Below are 22,529 nucleotides of genomic sequence, written 5' to 3' on the forward strand. Positions count from 1 at the left end.
GAGGACGTTGCCAAAAATCCGTCAGCCGCTCCGTGGGGCTCGGGGCTGCCCCCACCCCCGTTACCCCAACCGCCGCTCCCAGCCCCGGTGCAGGCGGCGCTGCCCCTGCAGCATCCCCGCCCCCGGGGCTCGGAGCAGCCCCGCTCCGGAGGGCTCTGCCCCGGCTGGGGGTCCCCCCGCGGCCCCCGAGGGGCTCCCCGCAGCCGCCGCGCCGGGCCCCCGCCCTTCCGCCGGCCCGGGGAGGCGGAGCCGGGGCGGGCGGCGGCGGCGGCGCGGAGCAGGTGGGGGCCGGGGCCGCTGGCGGAGCCGCGCGGTGCCCCCGGCCGCGCCCGCGCAGGTGAGCGGGACCCTCCCGGGCGACGGGAGCGGGGGGGGGGGCGCGGGGGGGGGCGCCGCGGTGCGGGGGGAGCGGGGCCGGGGCTCGGCGCCGCCCGCGGACCGGCATCGCGGTGGGGCTGAGCAGGGGCGAAACTTTCCCCTCTCCCTGCCTGGGGATGAAGCCGGAGGTTGAACCCCCCTCCCCACCCCCCCACCCACGTCCCCACTCACGACCACCCCCCAGCCTGGGAGGGATGTTCACTTGCCCGGTGGGCAGCGAGCGCCGTGTCCTGCCCGGCTGCGGCTGTTGGGTGCGTTGGGGTCGGGCACCCCACTGCTGCCAGCCCCTCCTCGGGGACCCAGGTGCAGGCGGCGAGTGGGGCCGGGGGGGTCTCAGCCAGCACGGTCGGTGCCAACAGGCCTGTTGTCCCCACGGGCCAGCATCATGCCATCGGCTCGTGGTGGCCTTTCCAGGACCTTTTGGCCCCTGAGGCAGGTGGACCCAGGGAGCGGGACTGCACCAAGAGGCACCAGCCCTCTGAGCACGACCCGCGGTTTGGGGGTGCAGGGAGACGTGTGTCCTGGCACGGGGAGGAGCGTGGCTGGAAGGGGAGAGCACCCCCAAAATCACAGACCGCCCTGGGGAGCAGCCGTGAACGGCACCTGAAAGGCCCCAGCGCTGCGTCCTCCTGCTCTCCCGGTGGCAGCCGCCGGCTGGGGCTGGGCCCTGGGTGCTGGGTGTGTTTCCTGGTTTGGTTGGGGCCTCCCATGTCCTTGCTGGAGCTGCTCTGGACTTCCTGCTGCACGTCTCCATGCCCCACCTGGGCTTTCCCTGGGGAAGCAGCGAGATGCTGGGAGAGGGAGATGCTGCATGTCCCCTCAGTGGGCTGCCGACACCCCAGGGAGGTCAGGTAGATGCTGAATAAGGTGGAGGGGAAGCAGCAAAGAAACCTTCAGCAGAGCCAGAGCAGCCTGGTTTGGGCTTTAACACAGCTCTGTTTTAAAAAGAAAAGCCTGGGAGATGGTGCCCCGGGGATGCTGTGGTTTCCCTCTCACCTGGTGCACAAGCATGGGGTGGCTGGTTGTGGAGGAGGACACGCTCCGGTGCTGAGCCCTGCACTGGCTGAGGAGCGAGGGACACCTTGAATGTGCCCCGGTGGCTTTTCTGCCCTGTCCCCACCACCCAATACCTGCCTGCTGGAGGGGATGCTCACACCTTCCTGCTCCTCTGGCAGGTCTCAGGGCAGGGTCTCACCGCTGTGGACCACCCCAGGGAAGGGCCCGCTGCCTCCAGGATGGCGAGATGGCTGCCTCGCTCAGCCGACCTGACCCGCTTCTGCCAGAAACTCAACCGGGTGAAGACCTTGGAGGACGACATGATGGAGACATCCTTCAACAGATGCCTTTCCACCATCGACTTGACGCTACTGGGCATCGGGGGCATGGTGGGCTCTGGGCTGTACGTCCTCACAGGCACCGTAGCCAAAGAAATCGCCGGCCCCGCCGTCATCGTCTCCTTCATCATCGCTGGCTTTGCTTCGCTCCTGGCTGCTCTCTGCTATGCCGAGTTTGGCGCCCGGGTACCCAAGACGGGCTCTGCCTACATGTTCACCTATGTGTCTGTGGGTGAGATCTGGGCCTTCCTCATCGGCTGGAACGTGCTGCTGGAGTACATGATCGGGGGAGCTGCGGTGGCCAGGGCCTGGAGTGGCTACCTGGACTCTATTTTCAACCACAAGATAAAGAACTTCACCGAGACCCATGTGGGCACCTGGCAGGTGCCGTTCCTGGCCCGCTACCCCGACTTCCTGGCAGCTGCCATCCTGCTGGTAGCCACTGCCTTCATCTCCTTTGGCGCCAAAGTGTCCTCCTGGCTCAACCACGTCTTCTCGGCCATCAGCATGGGTGTCATCCTCTTCATTCTCATCATGGGCTTCATCCTTGCGCAGCCCAAGAACTGGAGTACCCAAGAGGGCGGCTTTGCCCCGTATGGGCTGTCGGGCATCATGGCTGGCACAGCCACCTGCTTCTATGCCTTCGTAGGCTTTGATGTCATTGCGGCCTCCAGCGAAGAGGCCAGGAACCCACAGAGGGCTGTCCCCAGGGCCATCGCTTTCTCCTTGGGGCTGGCCACTGGGGCCTACATCCTGGTGTCAGTGGTGCTGACGCTGATGGTGCCCTGGCACACGCTGGACCCCGACTCTGCCTTGGCGGATGCGTTTTACAGGAGGGGCTACGCCTGGGCGGGCTTCCTGGTGGCCGCTGGCTCCATCTGCGGTGAGTACAGGCAGCGGCGGTGGGAGCTGCCCGCCCCGCTCGTGGTAGGGGCTGGGAACCAGGGCGGTTTGGGTCTGACACGGTCCTTCTTCTGCCTGTCCCTCAGCGATGAACACAGTCCTGTTGAGCAACCTCTTCTCCCTGCCGCGCATCGTCTACGCCATGGCCGAGGATGGGCTCTTCTTTCAGGTCTTCTCCCGAGTGCATCCCCGCACGCAGGTGCCTGTTGTCGGCATCGTGGTCTTCGGGCTGCTCATGGCCCTGCTGGCCCTCGTCTTCGACCTGGAAGCCCTGGTGCAGTTCCTGTCCATTGGCACGCTGCTGGCCTACACCTTCGTGGCCGCTAGCATCATCGTCCTGCGCTTCCAGCAGCAGAAGGTGGATGTCCCTGCACCAGCAGCCGGCGGCCGGCCCAGCTCTGAGTCCCACGAGGGTCCCTCTGCCAGCGAGCTGAAGGAGTATGAGTCCTTCTCCGACAAGCTCCAGCTGGTGGACAGGGACAAGAGCAAAGAGCACCGGGAGCCAGGGCAGCTGAAGGCAGCTTTTGAACCCTACTTGGAGTTCCTCAGCGACTTCTACCCGGGCGAGGTGGTCACGGTGGCCGTGGTGACCCTGATGGTGTCTGCCATCTGCCTCTGCTCCATCTTGGTGTTCGGCAACACCCACCTCCACCTGCCCACCTGGAGCTACTCCCTGCTGCTGGTCCTCTTCAGCCTGGGCTTCCTGCTCAGCCTCCTCCTCATCTGGGCGCACGAGCAGCAGCGTGGCACACAGACCTTTCAGGTACGTGCGGGGGCCCCGTCAGGGTTAGTCCCTCTGCCGGGGTTGGTGGGGTGGGAGCAGCTCTGGTGGACCCACGGGAGGCCCCAGTCACACCGGGCTGGTGAAAGTGCTGAAGGAGGGAGGAAGGTGTCAGCGAGCACTGGGTGTGGGGAGATGCTGATTCCTAGGGTGTCACTCTGTGTGGTCACCGGTCCCCAGGAGGGGACATCCCCAGCAGCTGTGTCCATCCTGCAGGATCACTCCTGTCCGCCCTGAGTTCCCTCCTTCACATCCCCGCAACCCCCCACTCTCCTCCTGCTCATCCCAGCTCCTCCTGCCTTTGGCCTGCCCTGGAGCTACACAGTGGAGCTCTTCAGCCTCCAAACCACTTTTGTGCCACTTGTGCTCCCCCCGCTCCAGTTTCCAGCCTGTCTGGAGCCCAGTGTGGACAGTAACACCAGTGCTAACACCACCTCCCTGCCGTGTCCCTGCTCCAGCTTCTTCAGTGAGGACCACGCTGGCTCTGGATTGCGCCAGGAGCTTGTTTGGTCCTTGTGACGATGCCCATGGGCTGTTTCCAGAGCCCATGCCCACCCTGCCAGCCTGCCTCCCACCTCCTGGCTCCCTAACTGTCCGCTGTTCCTTTTGGTTGCCTTTTTCCTGGAAAAAAAAAAAGTCATTTTCAGAAAGCCCAAAGGGGACAATCACTTTGTCCCCCACGTTTACCAATGCTGGCTTTTGTTTCTATAGTTTTAAGGAAGGGAAATGTGGTGCTGCAGGTCTCACCCCACCCCTGGGCTCCTTTTCTCCTGCAGATCCCCCTGGTGCCCCTCTCCCCAGCGCTGAGCATCGTCCTCAATATCTATCTGATGCTGAAGCTCAGCTACATGACGTGGCTCCGCTTTGCCATCTGGCTGCTCTTAGGTGAGTGCTCCTGTGGCAGCTTCCCTCGGGGCAGAGGGGAACCAGGCCTGTCCCGGCACTGGCCGGCTGCTTCAGCAGCTCTTCTCCCCCAGTGATGGGTTTATAAAGCGCGTTGTGCCCCTTTCTGCCTCTGGTTGCCCTGTGGAGATACAAGCTGAGGTCTCCCAGCATCTCCCTGAGCCTCTCTGGTTCCTGGAGTGTTACAGCTTGTTCCTGCTACGGTTTGGATCCTCCTTCAAGCTCTGGACCAGAACCACCCCCTGCTCCCGAGGCACTCGGGAAGTCCTTCCCAGCAAGGGGCTTCCCCTCCCCGGGGTCTGGGGGTGCCCCTCTTGCTCTTAACCCGCTGCAGGATCCTTTTCCTCCTGCAAGCAGCGGGTTTAAGCCCCCTCCCAGTGCCGTGGCTTGCTGGCCCGTGCTCGAGCCGCTGCCGTCCCTGTCCTCCGCTGCAGGCCTGCTGGTGTACTTCGGTTACGGGATCTGGCACAGCAAGGAGAACCTGCGGGAGCCCAGGCCACAGCGTGTCAGCGCCCGCTACGTGGTGTTCCCCAGCGGCAGCCTGGAGGAGAGGGTGCAGGCGGTCCAGCCCAGCTCCCAGCCCGCCGCCGGGCTGCCGGACACCGACACTGACGACTGCAAGAGATGACAGCCTGGGGGATGGGGGCGCCTGGCTACGGGAGCATCTGACCCCCTCCCCACGGCAAGGCCAGAGACCCCCCCCGCTCCTCCTCCTCCTGGTCCCTTCGACAGCAGAGCCACCGGCGCTGCTCTGGGCGTGTGGCTCCATCTGGAGATGATGGAGATGACGAGGATGCTTGCCCTTCCCCACCCACTCCCCACAGAGCAGGGTGGGGGCTGGCTCCCTCCCTCCCCATCCCCAGCCCTCAGGAACTGGGTCTCAGCCCCCTCAGCCCAGTGCCTGCCCTGCTCACAAGGAGCCGTGTCCTCCCCACCTTCCCGCAAGCACACCCAGGTGCTGTCAGCATATCTTCCCGCTGGCCCGTCGGCACAGCCAGGGATGCAGAGGGATGCAGAGAGTCCCCAGGGCCGGGGCAGGCAGCCCAGCGCTGCCCATCCTGGGTCTCATCCTGGCTGCAGTGTGGGCTCTCGCTGCAGCCCTGTGCAGTCCCCCTGCGGAGGCAGGGGCCAAACGCACTTCCCTGCCGTCATCCCTGCCATCCCCATCCCCAGGGCTGCTCAGGCTGGGGCTGAGGGGGCCGAGGAGCAGCTGGGGACATGAGATGGAGAATGAGCGGGTGGGCAGAGACCCCAGGAAAGCCTGGCTTGGCAGAAACCCAGCTGCATCTTCCCAGGCACTGGCGTCGGCTGTTTCAGGGTGGGCTGGGGGCCGTGCCCGGCTGGAAGCTCTGCTGTAAGGTCACGCCAGGGCCAGGCTCTTGCCCCAGCCCTGAGCTGGGTGTGGGCACTCAGGACCTCAGATTTGTTGCCTTGTCCCCGGAGGTCCCCAGCAACAGCCCTGGGCTGGGCTGCCTGGAGCCAGCTCCCCCCTCCCCCTGCGCCCCCGCAGCACAGCCTGCACTGTCACCACTCCGGCATGGGGGGCTCAGCCTCCTGTGATGAGCCCCCCAGGCTCTCTGTGGCTCAGGAAGGGCTCTGTGGGTGCTTTTCAGTATTGCCCCCTCCCCAGCGAGCACCCCCGTGCTCTGGGACTCACCCTGGCTTCTGTGGTGCTGGTGGGGGGAGACCTCAGCAGCGCTGCTGCAGCCACCCCTGGCTGGTTTGCCCATGGACAGCCTGGAGTGGAAGGGAAGGGGGTTTTAGCACATTTTGGAAGAAATAGGTGGAGGAAACAATCAGTCAGGCACGAGGTTGCCGATCTGCCAGGCCTTGCAGCGTGGACACCCTGCTCCCTGCAGCTGTGCTGGATGTGCAACATCCTCCGCACCCTGCGAGGAGCCGGGGACCACGGGCAAGCTGGTCCCATTGCTTCTCACTGGCCAGTCCCTGGGGGGGCCTAGAGGGGCCACGGGCGGGTCTCTGTACAACACCCCGCTCCCTGGGGAGCCCCTCTGTCTGCCAGCACTGCTCCGCGTCCCGCCTCGCCCCCGCGCTGCCGCTGCTGCCCACGGAGCAGCGTGTCCCCGCCATGCTGTGGCCCTGCTTGGCACCTCTGTGTAGTGGCTTGTGAGCAACGGGCTGACTCGGTCACCCTCATAAATACTGGTTCTGCGATGGCTCTGGTTGTTTGTGCTGTCTGTCCCCCGCCAAGAGGCCGCGTGGGGAAGCTGCTCCCCCAGCTGATGCTCAGGAAGGGCCCCCAAAGCTTGGGGAAGGGGAGGGTCGTGCTGCCCACTGCCACCCTGCAGCCACATTCCTCCTGAGCCATGCCAGGGCAGCACAGGGCTGTGTCCGGGGCACACAGACCCTGCTCTTGGGCACTGCGGGGCAGGGGCTGGGCTCAGCAGGTCACCGCGTCGGGAGCCCAGTTTCCCAGCCACCGGCACGTGCTTCCAGAGCTGGGCTGGCACATGTGTGAGCTGCACAACGCCTGGCCGGGCCCAGCGGGCACTGCTGGGAGCAGCTCTGCTCTGCTGACACGGGCGTTTCATTCACGAGGGTGACCCCTGGCAGGACTCATGGACACTGGGACCCCCGAGGGGCTGGGGCAGCCGGGCAAAGGTAGCCTGGAGCTTGAGGTTTACAAATTGTGTATTTACAAATGCTCAGGCCCCTTTGTCAACAGCGAGGACGATGTTGAACAGCACCAGGGCAGGTTTGCTAAAGCTGCCGAGGGGTATGAGCTGAATGGACGAGAGAACTTGTGAACCAGTGCAAATAATGGGAATTAAAGTGTGAGCTAATCCATCGATACCCCCATCCTCACCGTTGTGTTGCTCACTAGGGAAGTTTCCTTCCATGATAACAAAGTCTTTCTTTATTAAAAAAATATTCAACAGGTATCCAGGGAGGCAGATAGACTTAACTCTCCTTATCAATTGTTGGCTTTTAATCTCTGCTGTAAATCCATTGTCAGCAGGATAAAGGAGAATAGAACTGGGGATGGATCAGGAGCAAGGGAGTCCAGTGCAGGGCTGGGGAAGAGCAGTAGAAGTCCTAACAGAGCAGGACAGTCTGAGGTTCAAAACACTTTTATGTTCTCTTTGGGAGGAAAGTCAATAGAAGTCACATCACAAAATACTCTCAGCTGTCGCCGGGGCCGAGCTCGCCCAGCGTGGGCTCTCGGTCAGCCTTTTAAACTGGTGAAGAGCTGTTGCATGAGCCTCATAACCATCGATATTTAATCTATTTTAAAAATGTTCATTTGTGAAAATGCAGACAAATTGCTCTTAGGCTGTGCCATAAAAAGCAAGCATGGATATGGGGTACCCCCCCCCCATCACAGCCGGGGAGAGGCAGGGAGTGACGGGGACATGGCTGGCAGGGAATTAAAAGATTGAAACATAATTAATGGCAGCCTGGGAGGCGAGTGTCCCCTCTTGAGCACACTTGTGGGTTTTTTAAAATAGGATTATAAAATTGGTCGGTTCACCCATGTCATACGCCATCCTATTGCAGTTAAGGTGCCTTGCAAGACGCAGAACGTGTATTAATTGATTTTAAATTGTCTACCCATTAATGCACACACAAAACAAGGGGGTTGTCAGCAGCCACTGCCACCAAGGGAACCCTCCTACAATGAGCTGTTCTTGAAAACTGTATTAGCAGGAAAAAAAAAATAAATCCAAATTAAACATCAGTGCTTTAAGATGGCAGCCTGTAATTGTAGGGAGAAAAAAACCATCATTTCACCCATCTGTACCCCTGTACGTGTGATCCAGCCAGACTGATAAACAAACCACCCCGTGGACAGCTCACAAAACCCCGTTTCATGGAGCACAGGGAGACAGCCGCTTGCTGGTTTTCCACGGGAGTACCTTTATCCAAATTAGCTTAAAAAAGCAAAATTCATATTTTCTGGGACTCATGGAAGTGGTCTAATCAGCCTAGCTGGACTGCATGGAAATCTATCTAATTACAGTGCCTCAGGGAAGTATGTAGGTCAGTGGTGTAACGGCCGGTGCTGGGCTCCGGGAACCCGGCAGGGTTTAGGGCCACGGGGCAGGAGCAGCCCCAGCACACGTGCTCCCGGGCTGGGCTAAGAGGGTTACTGTGATCTGGGGATGATAATCCCCCCTGGACAGCGTGGGAGTGGGCAGACAGCGCTCAGGGATGGCCGGGCCTCGCCCGCAGCGCTGCCGGACTGCGAGGTCTGGCAGAGGAGGAGGATGTCGGAGGCCTGGAGATGCAGGATCGCTGCTGTCGCCCCCGCAACCGGGCTGTGGGAGCTCCCGCAGGGATCGCGGGGGCGTGGGGGCCGCAGGTGCATCCCAAACTGTTTCAGAGATAATCACAGAAAACGCTGAAATAAGCAGGCACTGACCCACTCACATACCTGAGCCCTGTCCGTGCTGGAGGGAGGGAAAGGGGAGCCCTGAGCACTGGGAGAGGGTGGTGAGCTGGTGCTCAGGAGAGGGCAGCTCAGTGTCCTAATTAAATCATTTCCCAGCCTTGTGTTTCTAAATTATCCCTCCCCCCACCCCAGCTCCGAAAGCAGCACAGCCAAGCTGCAGGGCCCGTGTAAGGCTGGCGGTAAGTAATCCTCTCGTTATCCCCTGCCATCCTCCCCTCCTCCCACTGCACATACAGCCGGAGGATGAGGATGAGGTAAGCACCGCGCTCCAGCCCCGACATATCTGCTTGTATCTGCTCCTTCTGCCGGCTGCAGGGCAAGAAAAGATGGCACAAAGCCCGGGTGCTGTTGTCCCCTCGTCCCCCCACGGTCGGGCCAGCAGTCGGTGAGCTGAGCACAGGGTACCCAAAGCATTCCCAGGGGCGGTTGTGTTCGTGTCTCAGCAGTCCCTGCAGCCAGGCTGCGCTGGGGCCGCAGCTCCTCCCGGTCTCACCACGCAGCGCAGATGTTTTCTAACGAGTTGTACGAGCGTAGGCATGAATGATGCAGTCCCATCCCAGCAGCAGAGGCTCCTTTCTGACAGCAGATGGGCCAGTCTCCAACCACGCAGCCACAAAAGTAAGGAGAATAAATCTTCACCACGTGCACAGGAGACAAGGCAAGAAGCAACGGGCTTAAACTGTCATGAGGGAGATTTAGGCAAGAGACTAGAAAAACTTCCTCGCGGTGATGACAGCTTTGCCTGAGAGGTTATGAAATGTCCATCAGATGCTGTCAGGAGTGGGCTGCGGTGAGCTGCTCCTCCTCCGGAGCACAGACAGCTGGTTTCTCATGATCCCACCTGTCAGGGCTTCCCTCACTAGACTGGAAGCACTTCAGGGCAGCACCAAACACCATGGACCCCGATCCTTGCTGGGACAAGAGCCAGGGCACTTTTGTGCACGGCAGCACACTCAATATTGTAAAGGAGATGAAAGTGTTCACAAAAAACTTCTCTCCTGCGCTGGGGAGAAGCTAAGAGTTGTGTTGCAGACTCCTCTGCCCCAGCCCTGCCTCCAAATGATGCTTATTAGCAGCTACTGTAGCTAAAACTTTTGTGATCACCTCTGTAACTTACACCAGAAGAGTTTCACGTGGAATTAGGCAGCAAGCTTCCCTGAAGCGTTAATGCTCATTTTCCAGAAGCAATCAGGCAGCTGGAGAAGTCCCAGAGCACTGCAGAAAAAACAAGCTGGCTGATCTCTCAAAAAGGTGAAGGGGTGCGAGGAAATTCAAGGCCTCAAAAGGACACTGATCAAAATGAGAGCTGCCAAGAATTAAGGAAAAAATATCATTAGTGGCAATTAATATGATTTGTGTAACCTCTGTGCTTTACTGGAGAGAGGAGCTTGGAAAGAGGCAGCAGTGCTGTTGTACCTTCCACAAGGCACCCACCTGCTACCTGGCAGTTTTGTAAAGAAACCAGAAAGGAACAATATTGAAATAACACTCAGACACACAAAAAACGGCTCAGTACTGGAAATGACATCGTGAACAGGGACTCAACAAATCTTCTGGTGAGTTATTCCCCGATTAGCTCCCAGGCTGAAAGAGAACACGACTGAGTGTGGAGGAAAGAGGAACAGTGATACCAGCTGGGGAGATGGCCAGGTAAATTGGGAATAACTGGTACTTCAGTAGAACAGAAATACAGCTCTCCGTATAACTCTCCACGTGTTAATTCCTCATAACCTTTTGTAGCAGCTGCCAAAGCACAGCAAATCCCTCCAGCTTCACACACAAAACCTCCCGTGGGCCAGCTCTGGCTGCCTGTTCCCCCTTCTCCCTGCAGCCCTCCGGAAGGGCAAATCCTGCCTGCACAATCCTGCCTGCACAATCCTGCCAGCTCACAGACCAGGCAAGTGCTCACTTTTCCACAGCCACCTCCTGCTCTCATCAAACCCGCAGGAGAACTGAATACTCAACATACATACCCCAGTTACAGCACCCCATAAACCACTGCTGGCTCACCGGGTACTCCCAGCCGGTCTATTGATAGATTTATTGAGCTTAAAACCACCCAGCTCGGACTCCAGTGACTAATGAATGGATATGTGTCACGGCAGGGGCGAGTGGACCTTCTCTAGTTACACCAGCTGGTGAATAAGGATGGACTTGGCGTGTAAGAATTTTTTACCCACTTTATTTTTTAATACGATTTGAATTTGCATCTCTTCTTTGGAGAGCACGGGAAGGGCTAGGGGCAAAAGACATAACAGAAACAATAAATGGTGACTAAATTTTTTTAAATATAGATTTAAAATACAGATTTAAATCAAGCCCCATAACAGCTTCTGTATTCAATACACAAATTTTTCACCTAGAGATGGAGGGGGAGTCAGGATGGTTCTGAAATTTCTAGAAACAACCCAGATTTACAGACCTTACAGCATGCAAGAGGCCTCTCCAAATGGTGTGAACAGACACGTGTGACTCCAAGGCTCAGACATCATTTATTAGATACATGACTGTAAAATGATTTGCACATTTATAGGACAAACTCCATTATGTAAATCATAGCTGCATAGAGTTATTTTCAAATAAAGAGGCAAAACCTCATCTTCTAAGAACTAAGTGCAATTTCACTGGTAGGCACATTTATTAGGTAAATGAAATGCAAAAGTGAGCAAGGGGCTTATAATGCTTCTGTTCCAGGGAAAAAGCTTAAGGCAAGACACAGGGCACCAGCCAGCTACTCTGGAAGGAGACTGGCAGAAGCTGTCTTGAATTTTGGCCCCCGCCTTCGCAAGCTGCCTTCTCAGAGGGGTGTCACCACCGCCTTACAGGAGAGCACTGCCTGGATGTCCCCAGACCTCGTCAGCTGGTGTGTCAGTGGCAGAGGGAAGCAAAGCCAGTGCACACCAACATGCCAGGGGACAGACTAGGCTCGCCTAGCTGGAGCCACGGATAAAGCTGAGACTGACACGTGCTTTACAAACGATGTCTGCCAACCTCCAGGGAATGAAAGGCAATTCTTTGTGTACGGCCACAACGCGGTTAAGGCAGCACTGCAACACCGCTGGGGTTTGCTGCCCTGACTGTGGGGCGGAGCTGCCTGCACCTCCGGCCCAAGCCAGGCAGCCAGAGCCCCTTGCGTGACCAACCTCAGCCCCTCTCCCAGACTGTGAGAAACTGCTGCATGAAACCACTTCTCTACAGACACCAGGAGAGGCAGAGTTAAGCCAGGCTGCTTAGAGCACAGACAAGATTCCTGCTCCTCAAGGAGCTCACAATTCCTCCCCCTCCCTGAATCCCAGTGCCCAGGGGGTCCCAGAGAGTGTAGCAAGGATCATAATACCAGGATCACAGAAAACATCCCAGGGAGGGGAAGAGTTACAGCCCACGTGCTGTTGTCATTCCTGAACTACCACGGAGTGCCTGTCCTATTTCCAGGCAACTTGTAGCATCCATCCTGTATAACACTGACAAAATCAAGGGCATACATCCAGGAAATAACACCAGTCATGACCCAGCACAGGGGCTCTACTCTGGCTCCATGTAAATCTAAGGAACTGTGGTAGGAAGCAGCTGAAAATGAGTCACCAGTGCATCTGACAGGCAGTTCAGCAAAGGCAACCCCGGCTGTGTAACAGAACGAGCCTAAGGCATTTGTTCACAGGCACATCTCCTGGTAGGACTTTGCTTCCTACATAATAAGTGCACTCTCGGGCTGCACAGACCCCACTGCAGCGGGCGATGGAACCAAGCACCAGCAGCAGCTGCAGCACATGATGTTCCACGAGACAAATGTCCCTACACACAAAGACGATGATTAACAAGGAGCCCCTGGACTCTCCTCCATAAGGATGCTCTTGCATGTGCTGGAAGAGACTCAGAGCTGGTCGTAGCAGAAATCTTAAAGTGAAAAGACAGAATTTCCAAGTGCCAGCAGCGATGAAGTAGCCAGTACTTGCACAGATCCTGCCCTGGCACGGCCTTGGGTCACAGGCTTGGTGCGTGGTACTGGGGTGTTAGGCAGAGGTGCCAAAGCAGCAGCCCCAGAGAGACTCATGTTAATTCTGAGAGTTACCCACCACTTTGGGCTGAGTCAAAAGCTCAGCTTTCAACTGACTTTTCCTCTCCAACTTCACATTTCCACCATATCTGAGAAGAAGATTCGGGAAAAGTATTTTCACAGCACCACACAGCTCTGCAAGCTCTTTGTTCACGGGGATGTCCTAGAGGGGAAAATCACTGCATGTAAGCAAGCATGTGGTATGATTTACCCTCCTTCAGAAAACAGATACTGCAATATATCCTGTACTTTCTTAACCCAGACACGGAATTCTGACACAAGGTTGTGAGATCCAGGGCTGTTAGACAACACCACCACGTTACAGGTGACACAGCACAGAGATCATACAGGTGACAGCACAGAGATCACAGGAGGATATTGGTTTTTATGCAAGTTCCCCACTGCACTACCAAAAGACAGTGAGCTAAAGTGGATAAAGGTGGAAAGCAAGCAAACAAATAAAAAAAAAAACAGAGAGAAAGTCAGCACAATGCCAGGATGGATAGTAAGCTCAGAAGAATGGTCTACAGGAATAGAGGTTGAAACAGCTGAAGAGGGGGAGGTACAAGGGACAGGCACTGAATGACAGAGGAAGGCTCAACATTTCAGGGATCATGAGGTGGCAGGGCAGACATCTGGACTGTTCATAGCAAAAGGTTGTGAAGGACAAGATCCACCTGATTAAATGCTGGTGACTGCAGGGCAAGTCTTTCCTCCGAGCTCACCATCACGGTCTCCCTACGCAGTCCCCAGTGACACAGTCAGCAGAGCTGAGGTGCAAGTCTCCTCATCCTAACACGGACGTCTGCACTTTGGTGTGTTAATTTTGCCTTAAATACCATTGATTAAACCTCCATCTATGAACAGATCTTGTGTCATCACTTCAGACATAGTCACCTACATTGGATATGAGTTAGGCAAGACAAATGCCTCCTCAATAAACAACTGAGTAACTGACTTCACTTTTTAGAAATTAAAAGCAGTTGCTAACTAACTCATCCTAAGGGCATTAAGTGGCTACTGGCCTGAGACAGAGCCTCTGTTCCAGAAGCGATGCTCTTTGGCAGGGTGTATGAGAGGCCTTGTGCTGAGACCTACCTGGTGACAGAGGGCTGCCTTCTCAGATCTGGCACCGTTCACAAATGGGCTGGATGTTGAAGTGGAAGCTCTTGTGTCATAGAAGTGCCATTTAGCTTCATTGGAAATGGGACAGAAATCCTTTCAAAATTATTTGCACTGTCAGAGCAGAGAGCTCAAGATTCCCAGGGAATTTCTGAATTCACAGGCAGCCAGATTCCTCCCAGTGCCCAGCACCTTTGCACTGAGGGCTGAGTCCTGCTTCTTCCATACCCTGCTGCTGCCCAGTGCCTCAGCAAGGCCCAGTTTGGGGCATTCACACACCTCGGTGCTGCTGCAAACACACAGCGTGGGGCCTGGGCACCCACAGGTGTGTCCGTGTTTTCAAGTGGGGGCCATCCCCCCATATACAGTCCTCACTGGGCAGCAATGACGACAGAGCCAGAATCCCTCTGGCAGCCCTTCGGCAGCCATACACCACACGTTCAATCTTTCCCTTCCCTTCCCTCTTCTTGCTGGTGTAACACTTACTGGCAAGTCGAGGATCTCAACGCCAGTGCCAGAATTTGCTTGTAGAGCTTTGAGGACCCCACGGCAGCCTTCGCTCTGCATAGGATTTCTGGTCATCTGCAGCCAGAAAATAAACAACAGGAGGGGATGTGACAGGTTGGGAGGGTTTTTTTTGTATGATCCTTGGCAGTACCAGTGGTCCCCAGTGGGTGAGATACCAGCGGGGTTTACTTCAAGTGCCAGTAACAGTGGGCCAAGGGCTCTCAAGCAGCCAGCCCAGTGCCACCCACCATGCCAAGCTGGACACTACTGCTGCAGAAATAGGCTGGCAGGCTCACAGCAATCTCTGTTCGCCAAGGAAAGTGCTGGATACAAGCCCTCTGTCTTCATGAGAGCATACTGCAACCAGGGAAGCATGGGAGGAGACAGGCTGGGGCAAGCAGCTCCCAGATTTTGCTGTGGATTTGTTCTAAGGGGCTCCATCCAGCACATACATGCACCAGTGATATTTAAATATGCGTAAGAGTTTCCAGTACCTTCCTAGGAAAGTTACTCACGTTAAGTCTTTTCAGAGTCTTGTTTTCTTTCAGGCCAGCTGCAATGTGCAGAGCTCCTTCCACCAAAATACGGTTGCTGCTAAAAACAGATGAAAGGCGTGCTTCACATGCTGAGCTGCAGGTTTTCCATACTCACATCACTCAGACAAAGGATATGCAACCTCCTGCTTCACCCAGCACTGAAAACATGTTCTATCCGGAGAGAATTTAGAGCAGCTCCTTCCAACTAAACACTTGTATTTGGGAGGTTGGAAGTGGTGAGGAGTTGCCAAACCCCACAGGCTGACGGAGACAAGGCTGACATGGCTCCACGGCCCCGGCAGTGAGGCTGACCCTGCATTTCCAACAGGGACAGACACAAACGCATGCGAGATACACACATGGTCAGCCACACAGACAGAAACACTCAACATTCACACCTCGTCCCTCTCTTTTCCCATACTTGTTCCTCCCCACACCAACTGGTTTCCTACCCTCACCCTTCGTTTCTCCCCTAAACGTCCCCCAACAGGCCTTCTGCCATTCCCAGATGCTTTTCCCCCACATCCCATAACATATTCCACAGCCCCTCAGAAGTGACCCCAAGTGTAAGGAGAGGAATTGGGATTTGGGGTGAGACCAGCAGCACTAATATTTTGTAACACTCTCTGCCTTACACACATCCTGCACTCTGCAGGTAGATCCAAATGGCTGCTGCGGGCTTTGCCCACCACTGCAAAATGGGGGCAGGACCAGAGTCCGACTCACCTAACATTGAGCTCTTCCAACACGGTGTTGGCTTTAAGAGCCTCCCCCAAGGCAGCTGCTCCACTGTTGCCAAAGCCATTGTAGGAAACATCCAGCACTTTGAGGAATATGTTTGCCTGTGGTGTGACATAAACACACAACTGAAAATCTCCCTGTCCCTTGATTCAACCTTGGAGAAATATCCTGCCTGTGCACTACCATCCCTTCTACTGTCCAAAAAGCAGTTGGGGCCTTGCTCCCCTAGTCCGTGGATGGCACATGTGATTTGTATTACACAAGAGGTGAGATCAAATTACTTTACTGGTCCACTTCAGCCTAAGAGGCTGGAAGAACTGTTTGGTATTTTAATGAGAGACTTCTTTCTTTTAGTAGAGTGAAAGCTGTATATAGACTACAAAACAATTTCTGTATTGGTTTATGAAGCAGAAGTGAAATGAAACAATTCAAAACATTCATTATCATCATTTTGACTCTAAAATGGGAAAGAACTAGAAACAGAGAAATTAAAACATATGCATGTATCAATGGACAATGGATTTTACTCTCTTAGTTCCAAGGTCTGTATGACCCCAGATTATAGATGGCTGTTGGACAAGCAAGGGCACAAGTCAAACAGCACATCACGGCATTCACGCTCATTTAAGCAGATAAAGCTTCATGTGTGTTCTCAGAATTTAAAAACAGGAGTAAAAACATTTCCTACCGCCAAGCCTTTGGCCAAGGCAGCTGCCCCTTGGCTATGGAAATGGTTCCAGTTGATTTTAAGTTCCTTTAATCCAATGTTTTCTGCTATTGCTGTTCCAAGAATTTCACCTAAGAAAAAATACATGAAGCCAAACAGTTTAAGAGTTAAAAGGATTGAGTTAAAAGGAAGCTCGGGTTAGTTTAGGTATTTCTCTGCAACTGTCTGTATTACCTCTAGGCAGGCAATTAAAACTACAACATATTATTTTCTTTTATACATTGTTTACCATAAACACAAAGCAGAAGCTGCGGGACATTAAAGCAACAAAACATATGTGTTCTCTGACCACAGGTTGCAAAAGCAGTGAAGAGGGAGAGAAAATCCGATCACCGTATCCCAAAGCCAGGGTCTGCTGCTCATGCGTGGAGATCTGACTGCACAGGCTCATTCTTCAGCCCACTGCGAGTCTGAAAGCTGACACCAAGCAGCCAGGTAGCTTCCCACAGTCTCTCACCCTTCCCCAGCTCTGGCCCCCAGCCAGCTGAAGCCTGCTGGTCTGTTCTGCTGGCACAGCAGCCAGCTCTGCTCTCTCCTTAAGCCCTCCCAGAGTTCCTGTGCCATTATAAAATCTGAATAGGTTCCTCAGCAAGTGTTCTGTGAGTTTCCAACGAGGCAGGAAAGAAATGAGGTTGTCAACCAGCAAAGAAGGAAACCATTGCTATGCTTGAAGACCAGAAGACCGGGGAGAGCTGTTTGCCTGTAAAGGCAGCAGGAGGTGAGCAGGAGGATGTAAGGTGGAGAGAAAAGCAGCCACTGCAGCCTTCGAAAGCAGAAACAAGGGAAAAAGCATAACTGAACTGTGAAGGAACGAGGTGAATGGCTGGTGTGTTCCTGGTGGCCAGAAGAGATGAGGATTATGGTTGTTGCCTCTCTTCTGAGCCAGAAAAGCCTACTGAAGACATGGATATTCAAGAAGGAGGCTGTAGCAGGAGAGATTAAGGGTTGTAAAGCAGTGGATGCAGAGAAGAAGGTGAATTTTTCATGAAAGACACAATCCGAGGAGAATATGGATCTGACAGACGGCATGCCATGTGGCACAGGAGAGAAAAAATTCAGTATCTCCCTTTTTGAGTGTGTACCCATCAGACAGGGCTGGAAGTAGAGGGATTTGGAGCACAGTTGTAGGGTGAGACTGGGAGCAGGGAGAAGATTTGTGAATCTTCATCCTGGAGATAGTAGCAGAACACATGGCTGGGGTTGCCCAAGGACAGCCACAGATGGAGAAGATGAAGTAAGGTACAAAAAGGAGATGAGCATAAAGGCTGAAAAGTCAGGGACTAGCAATGACATCATGAGGAGTGTTCTGTAGAAGTGGACAGTCAGGAAGAAAGGATGGGGGAGCTCAGGCCAGCACAAGTGAGACTGGTAAAACCAGTACAGACAAAGGCCCAGAGAGCAATAACTGGGTTTCATCACATCACACAGCATCCCAGGAGCAGTGACAAGGATGTAATGTTTAAATAACAGCGTGCTTAAAAATCAGGAGTCAAAGATGCATTAACAAGGTTGAGACCAACAAGAAAAGAAATAGCCAAAGTCACTAGCAAAGGAAGTCCCCAAACCAGAAGCTGTCAAAGGTGGCAGAGTATCAGGGAAGCACAACTGTCTGCTTGTTCCACTCTCACACCCTCCCCTTGGCACCTGCAATCACCTCTCAGTGACAAGGAGCTAGACAGAAGGGCTGTTGGCAAACTCCATTCTGCTGGGGTTTTTCTGCTCTTATTAAGCATTTTACACACCTGTGAAAGCTGACATAATGATCGAGAAAAAAAGCAAATGATAATTTAGTGAAAGAAAGACCATCAGAACTTGGGAACTAGGAAGAATGAGGAAAGAAACAGAAGAGGTAAAGCTTGCAATGCTGTAAGAAAGGGCAGAGAATGAAGATGAATGAATGATGACAGCTTGACACTTGGTTTTGTCTACAAAAAGCCAAAAATACTTTTCAGGAAACTAAAAATATTAACCAACCCTGCTCCCCAAAGTTCTGAAGCAGGCAAGCAACTCATTAAGCTGCATTGCTAAACTGCCACAGCACCCCTCTGTGCAAGTGGCACAGACAGCACTTTACCTGCTTTGTCACCAAACATGTTGTAACTCAGATCCAGAATTTCCACTTTGCTGTTTGCTGTGATGGCATCCGCTAAATACTTCGCTGCATGATCATCAAATTCATTTCCTGAGAGCTGGAGGAACACAATTGTAGTATTTTCTAGAAGCATAGCAGAAAAGGCCTTAGCTCCTTCAACACCTAATTTGTTGTCAGATAAATCAACAGCTGGGGAAAGAAAAAGACATTATCAGCTCATCAAATCGTATCCGATGCCAGGGAGGCACCTGACCTCTACGCTGCAATGGCAGAAGCAGTGCTGGACTCAGAGAATAAGAATACTGAACCTAGTCTAACACAGTATTTTAGTAGGAACAACAAAACTTCATTTTTGAATTCACAGCCTGTCCCTGAGATAGGATTATTCAAGTTTTGCCACATGAATATGGGACATGAGACAAAAGTGCTCCCTGTCCATCTGTGCTTCCCACTCCAGGTGCAACCTACACTCAGCAAAGTTATAGCAGGTTTCTTGGCTCCGCATCACGGCTGGAAAAAAAGTGTAGGCTGGGAGAGACAGCGAAGCTAAATGTAACATGAATGGATGTGAAGACAGACACCGAGACCCAAATACGAAAGCACGAACTTCTCTGCTCACCTACATACAGGACAAACTTTCCTAGCACAGAAGTAACAGAACCTTAAACCTCTAATACTGAATCCAACCACAAAAATAAGGAAATCCCATGTTAACAGGGGTTTCACAGCACACAACCTGTCCCCTTCATCCATGATGACTCCCTGACAAAGCAGATCAGGGTTGCCTTAGTTATATGAGTTGTGTTATCAGTTGTCTAAACTGACCTCTGTGAATAAAATACATCCTTCAGTGCAGCAACCAGCAGGACTTATAGTGAAGTTCTGCCTGTATCGTACAGGGGCCTGGAGAGTCAGACACTGAAACAGGAGGTTAATGCAAGTGCTGGAAAATGTGACACAGAGATACAACAGGGCTCCACACAGACCCATGCTGGGTCTCCGCTCTGCGCTCTTCGCACAGAAGCACAGCACAGGGACTCCTAGACTGCCTCTGCATGTAACAATCCCAGGTTTGGGTGGGCTTGTTAGTGCTTCTGGGTACGTGCTGGCACGACCAGCTGTATCCCACCAAACTGCCTTCACTGCTCCTCAGCTCTGCAGAGCCAGCGCAGGACCCTGCCACGTGTAACCCACCACCCAGATAAGCTGTCCACGTGTAACTGGGAGTTGCTACTTGAATTATGAAAGGCAGGGATACCAACCCTGGAAAAGCAGGGACTAATACCATGATCTCTAGACACAACACTGCCTGAGACTGAAATTCAGGAAGCGCTGCTCTGCTTCTGCTCCCCATATCTGTAGTCTCTACAGAGGTACTAGACACATGAAATGTCCCTGGGAAGAGCAGATGTGTGTTGCTGCTGGAACAGAGGATGATGGGCTTCTCTTCCCCCTGTCCCTACTTAGAAGCCCTGTTTTCTTAGATGCCAATCATGCAAATTCAACTTACAAAGGTTAACCTTTTCTGCTGGCTTTGGCTGAGATAGAGTTAATCTTATGCACAGTAGCTAGTTTGGGGCTATGTTCTAGATTTGTGCTGAAAACAGTGTTGGTAACACAGGGATGTTTTCGTTACTGCTCAGTGGTGCTTACGCAGCGTCAAGGCCTCTTCCGCTCCTCACACCGCCCCACCAGCGAGGAGGCTGGGGGGGCACAAGAAGCCGGGAGGGAACACGGCTGGATGGCTGACCCCAACCGACCCAAGGGATGTCACGCTCTTTATGCTGGCTTCCAGCAGCTTCACAGGAATAACAGCACTGGGCTGACTCCAGTTAGTGGCATCCTAACTTCATAAAAGTAAATGCTAAGAAAACAGATGGAGAAAGGTGATGAAGCAGCACAGTTTTAAACACTCACCGTTCAAACAGCACCCCAGTTCTGGTACCCTTTTCACACGCACAGAGTCACTATAGCATCAGGATTGGTTACATCCACAAAGAAGCCAACACAATTTCCTCCTCTACAACAACTGTCTACCAGAGAACGGCAGATGGGAGAATACAAACCTGAAATGTAGCAGTTTTCTTTCAGCATCTCTGCAATCGCAGCTGCCCCTTCTCCCTGCAGCCAGTTGTCACTCAGGTCTAACGTGAGGATAGAGGTATTGACCATCAAGGAAAGAGCTAAAGCCTTGGCACCCTGCAACAAAAAAAAACCCTAAACTGGGTCATTTACAGTTTCACCGGGTTCACAAAGCTCTTGTGAATGTTTCTGTTTCAGCTTCCCTCAGTCTGGCAGGACACGGGGATTTCACAAAGCCATCAGCAGAATCGTGCAAAAAGATTCCCCTTCCAAAATCATTTAAAACTAGACTGAATATGATTTAAGATATTTCTTTTCATTTGTTATAAAAGAATTAATTTCGCCTTCCATAAAAATGATGGAAAATCCTTCTGCTGTCAATATTCACGACACAGAGGAAAAGGAAAAGGTCCCAGCCCACAGTGCCTGACGATGTCTCTTTGGACATCACTTCTAGCTGCCAGTCTGAGTACAGCCATAGTAAGCACCCCTTTAGTTTACTTATGGCTGCTCTGAATCCTGACCTCAACATTTAAAAAGCCTATATCGTGCCAGTATCCTGATCTGTCAGTGGGAATTCTTAATTTCAAAAATATTTACAATTAAACAGATTTATGGCAATGACCTTGTGATTACTCCACAGATACTGCAAAATCAAACTATTTTCTCCAGCCTTGGATATCAGACATAGGAAAATGAACTGGAAAGGACCTCAGAGAACTATTCCAGATAAAATAACAGAACAAAAAGGTTTATCACCAAAAATTAGTATGAAAGGCTGCACCCTTTTCATGGTCCAAACTACACATTTCCAAAATGTCACACCCACAGAAAGCAGCTTTCATGGGTGGGACTACCTGACACGAACCAATGTGTGAATGTGCAAACGGTTTATAATTTCCTCCTAAAAATATTAATTTAAAAAATGTGAAGTACCCCAGAGGAGACAATACACTCTCAGGTAGAATTCTCAACCCAAGGGGGGACACTTCATCCTCCCTCCTCCCCTCCTGCATCTGGGGAAGGAGTCAACGCCTGTTCCTAGGCCCTGCCAAACAACCTGCTGACAAATCCCCACCTCGTGGCATAACGCCGGCCCCTAACTGGTATCTGAGCCGCTGGCAAGGCGGGGAGAAAAGGGTCCTTGACACGTTCTTGACATAAAACTTGGGTTGCTCCGATATCCAGAGGCGTTACAACAGCGTTTTCATTAGTGGGAGAGACAAAACTGACAGTCCCTAGGCTGGGGTGTTTGCACTGGTTTCTGTGGAGGGACCACAGCTAGGCATGCGGGCAGGGTGACGGAGGGGACAGCCCCCCCGACGCCCCAGAGCCCCGCAGCAGGTGTCCCTCAGGCGGGGTGATGGTGCCGCCGTCCCTCACCCGCGGGCCCAGGCCACGGTGCCGCAGGCTGAGCGCGGGGCCCGGCGTGCGCCGCAGGAGGCTGGAGGCCGGGGTCACGCCGCAGGCCCGGCACGCAGCCAGGTACCGGCTCTCTCCCGCCGGGCCGCCGGCGTCCTCCTCGCCTGCGGGGAAAGAGCGTTGGGGAGAGTTTAACCGAGGGCTCCCCGAAGCCCCACAGCCCGCCGCCGTGTTGCCCTTCCTACACCGCCACAGCGGGGGCGCGGCCTAGGCCCGGGCCCAGGCCAGGCCGCTGCCTCCCAGAACCGGCGGGACAAACCCGGCGTCCCCTGGACCCACCCCGGGGACACCGGGCCGGAGCCAGCCCCAGCCGGTGGAGGCCCCTCACGCCGCACCCGAGCTCCCCCTGTCCGCGCTGCTCCCGCCGCCTCCCGCTGCTGCCGCCGCCATCGCCGGCCCGGGCCCGCCGCGCTTGTTGCCATGGCGACAGGGCGGAAGGTGAGGGGGTGTGGCTTGGCGGCGTAGCGCGACTGCTAGGGGCGTGGGGGGGCGTGGCCTGGCCACGAGGGGGCGTGGTCTGGCAATGTGTTGCT

General features: G+C 54.3%; 2 protein-coding genes across 6 annotated transcripts; one reads left to right on the plus strand and one right to left on the minus strand.

Moving 5' to 3' along the window:
* Nucleotides 1–264: 264 nt before the first annotated feature.
* Nucleotides 265–6,474, plus strand: SLC7A4 (solute carrier family 7 member 4). The gene is made up of 5 exons (XM_074843708.1): nucleotides 265–337; nucleotides 1,554–2,595; nucleotides 2,702–3,378; nucleotides 4,173–4,281; nucleotides 4,734–6,474. Exons 2-5 carry the CDS (start codon nucleotides 1,614–1,616, stop codon nucleotides 4,925–4,927), a joined length of 1,962 nt encoding a protein of 653 aa, XP_074699809.1. The 5' UTR covers nucleotides 265–337; nucleotides 1,554–1,613; the 3' UTR covers nucleotides 4,928–6,474.
* A 1,864-nt stretch (nucleotides 6,475–8,338) lies between these two features.
* Nucleotides 8,339–22,409, minus strand: LRRC74B (leucine rich repeat containing 74B). 5 transcript variants are annotated; one of them, XM_074843709.1, is made up of 11 exons: nucleotides 22,332–22,409; nucleotides 21,958–22,100; nucleotides 20,559–20,691; nucleotides 18,475–18,681; nucleotides 16,362–16,471; nucleotides 15,659–15,774; nucleotides 14,912–14,990; nucleotides 14,376–14,471; nucleotides 13,866–13,985; nucleotides 12,787–12,930; nucleotides 8,339–10,019 (listed from the first exon to the last, which is right to left on the minus strand). In XM_074843709.1, exons 1-11 carry the CDS (start codon nucleotides 22,384–22,386, stop codon nucleotides 10,008–10,010), a joined length of 1,215 nt encoding a protein of 404 aa, XP_074699810.1. In that variant the 5' UTR covers nucleotides 22,387–22,409; the 3' UTR covers nucleotides 8,339–10,007. The 5 variants fall into 5 exon arrangements, with proteins under 5 accessions (XP_074699810.1, XP_074699816.1, XP_074699811.1 ...); XM_074843710.1 differs by lacking the exons at nucleotides 8,339–10,019; nucleotides 13,866–13,985 and adding an exon at nucleotides 10,983–12,607; XM_074843714.1 differs by lacking the exon at nucleotides 8,339–10,019 and having other exon boundaries at nucleotides 12,803–12,930; nucleotides 13,866–13,960.
* Nucleotides 22,410–22,529: the final 120 nt, after the last annotated feature.

Source organism: Strix aluco, chromosome 18, assembly GCF_031877795.1.
Source record: "Strix aluco isolate bStrAlu1 chromosome 18, bStrAlu1.hap1, whole genome shotgun sequence".
Taxonomy (NCBI): domain Eukaryota; kingdom Metazoa; phylum Chordata; class Aves; order Strigiformes; family Strigidae; genus Strix; species Strix aluco.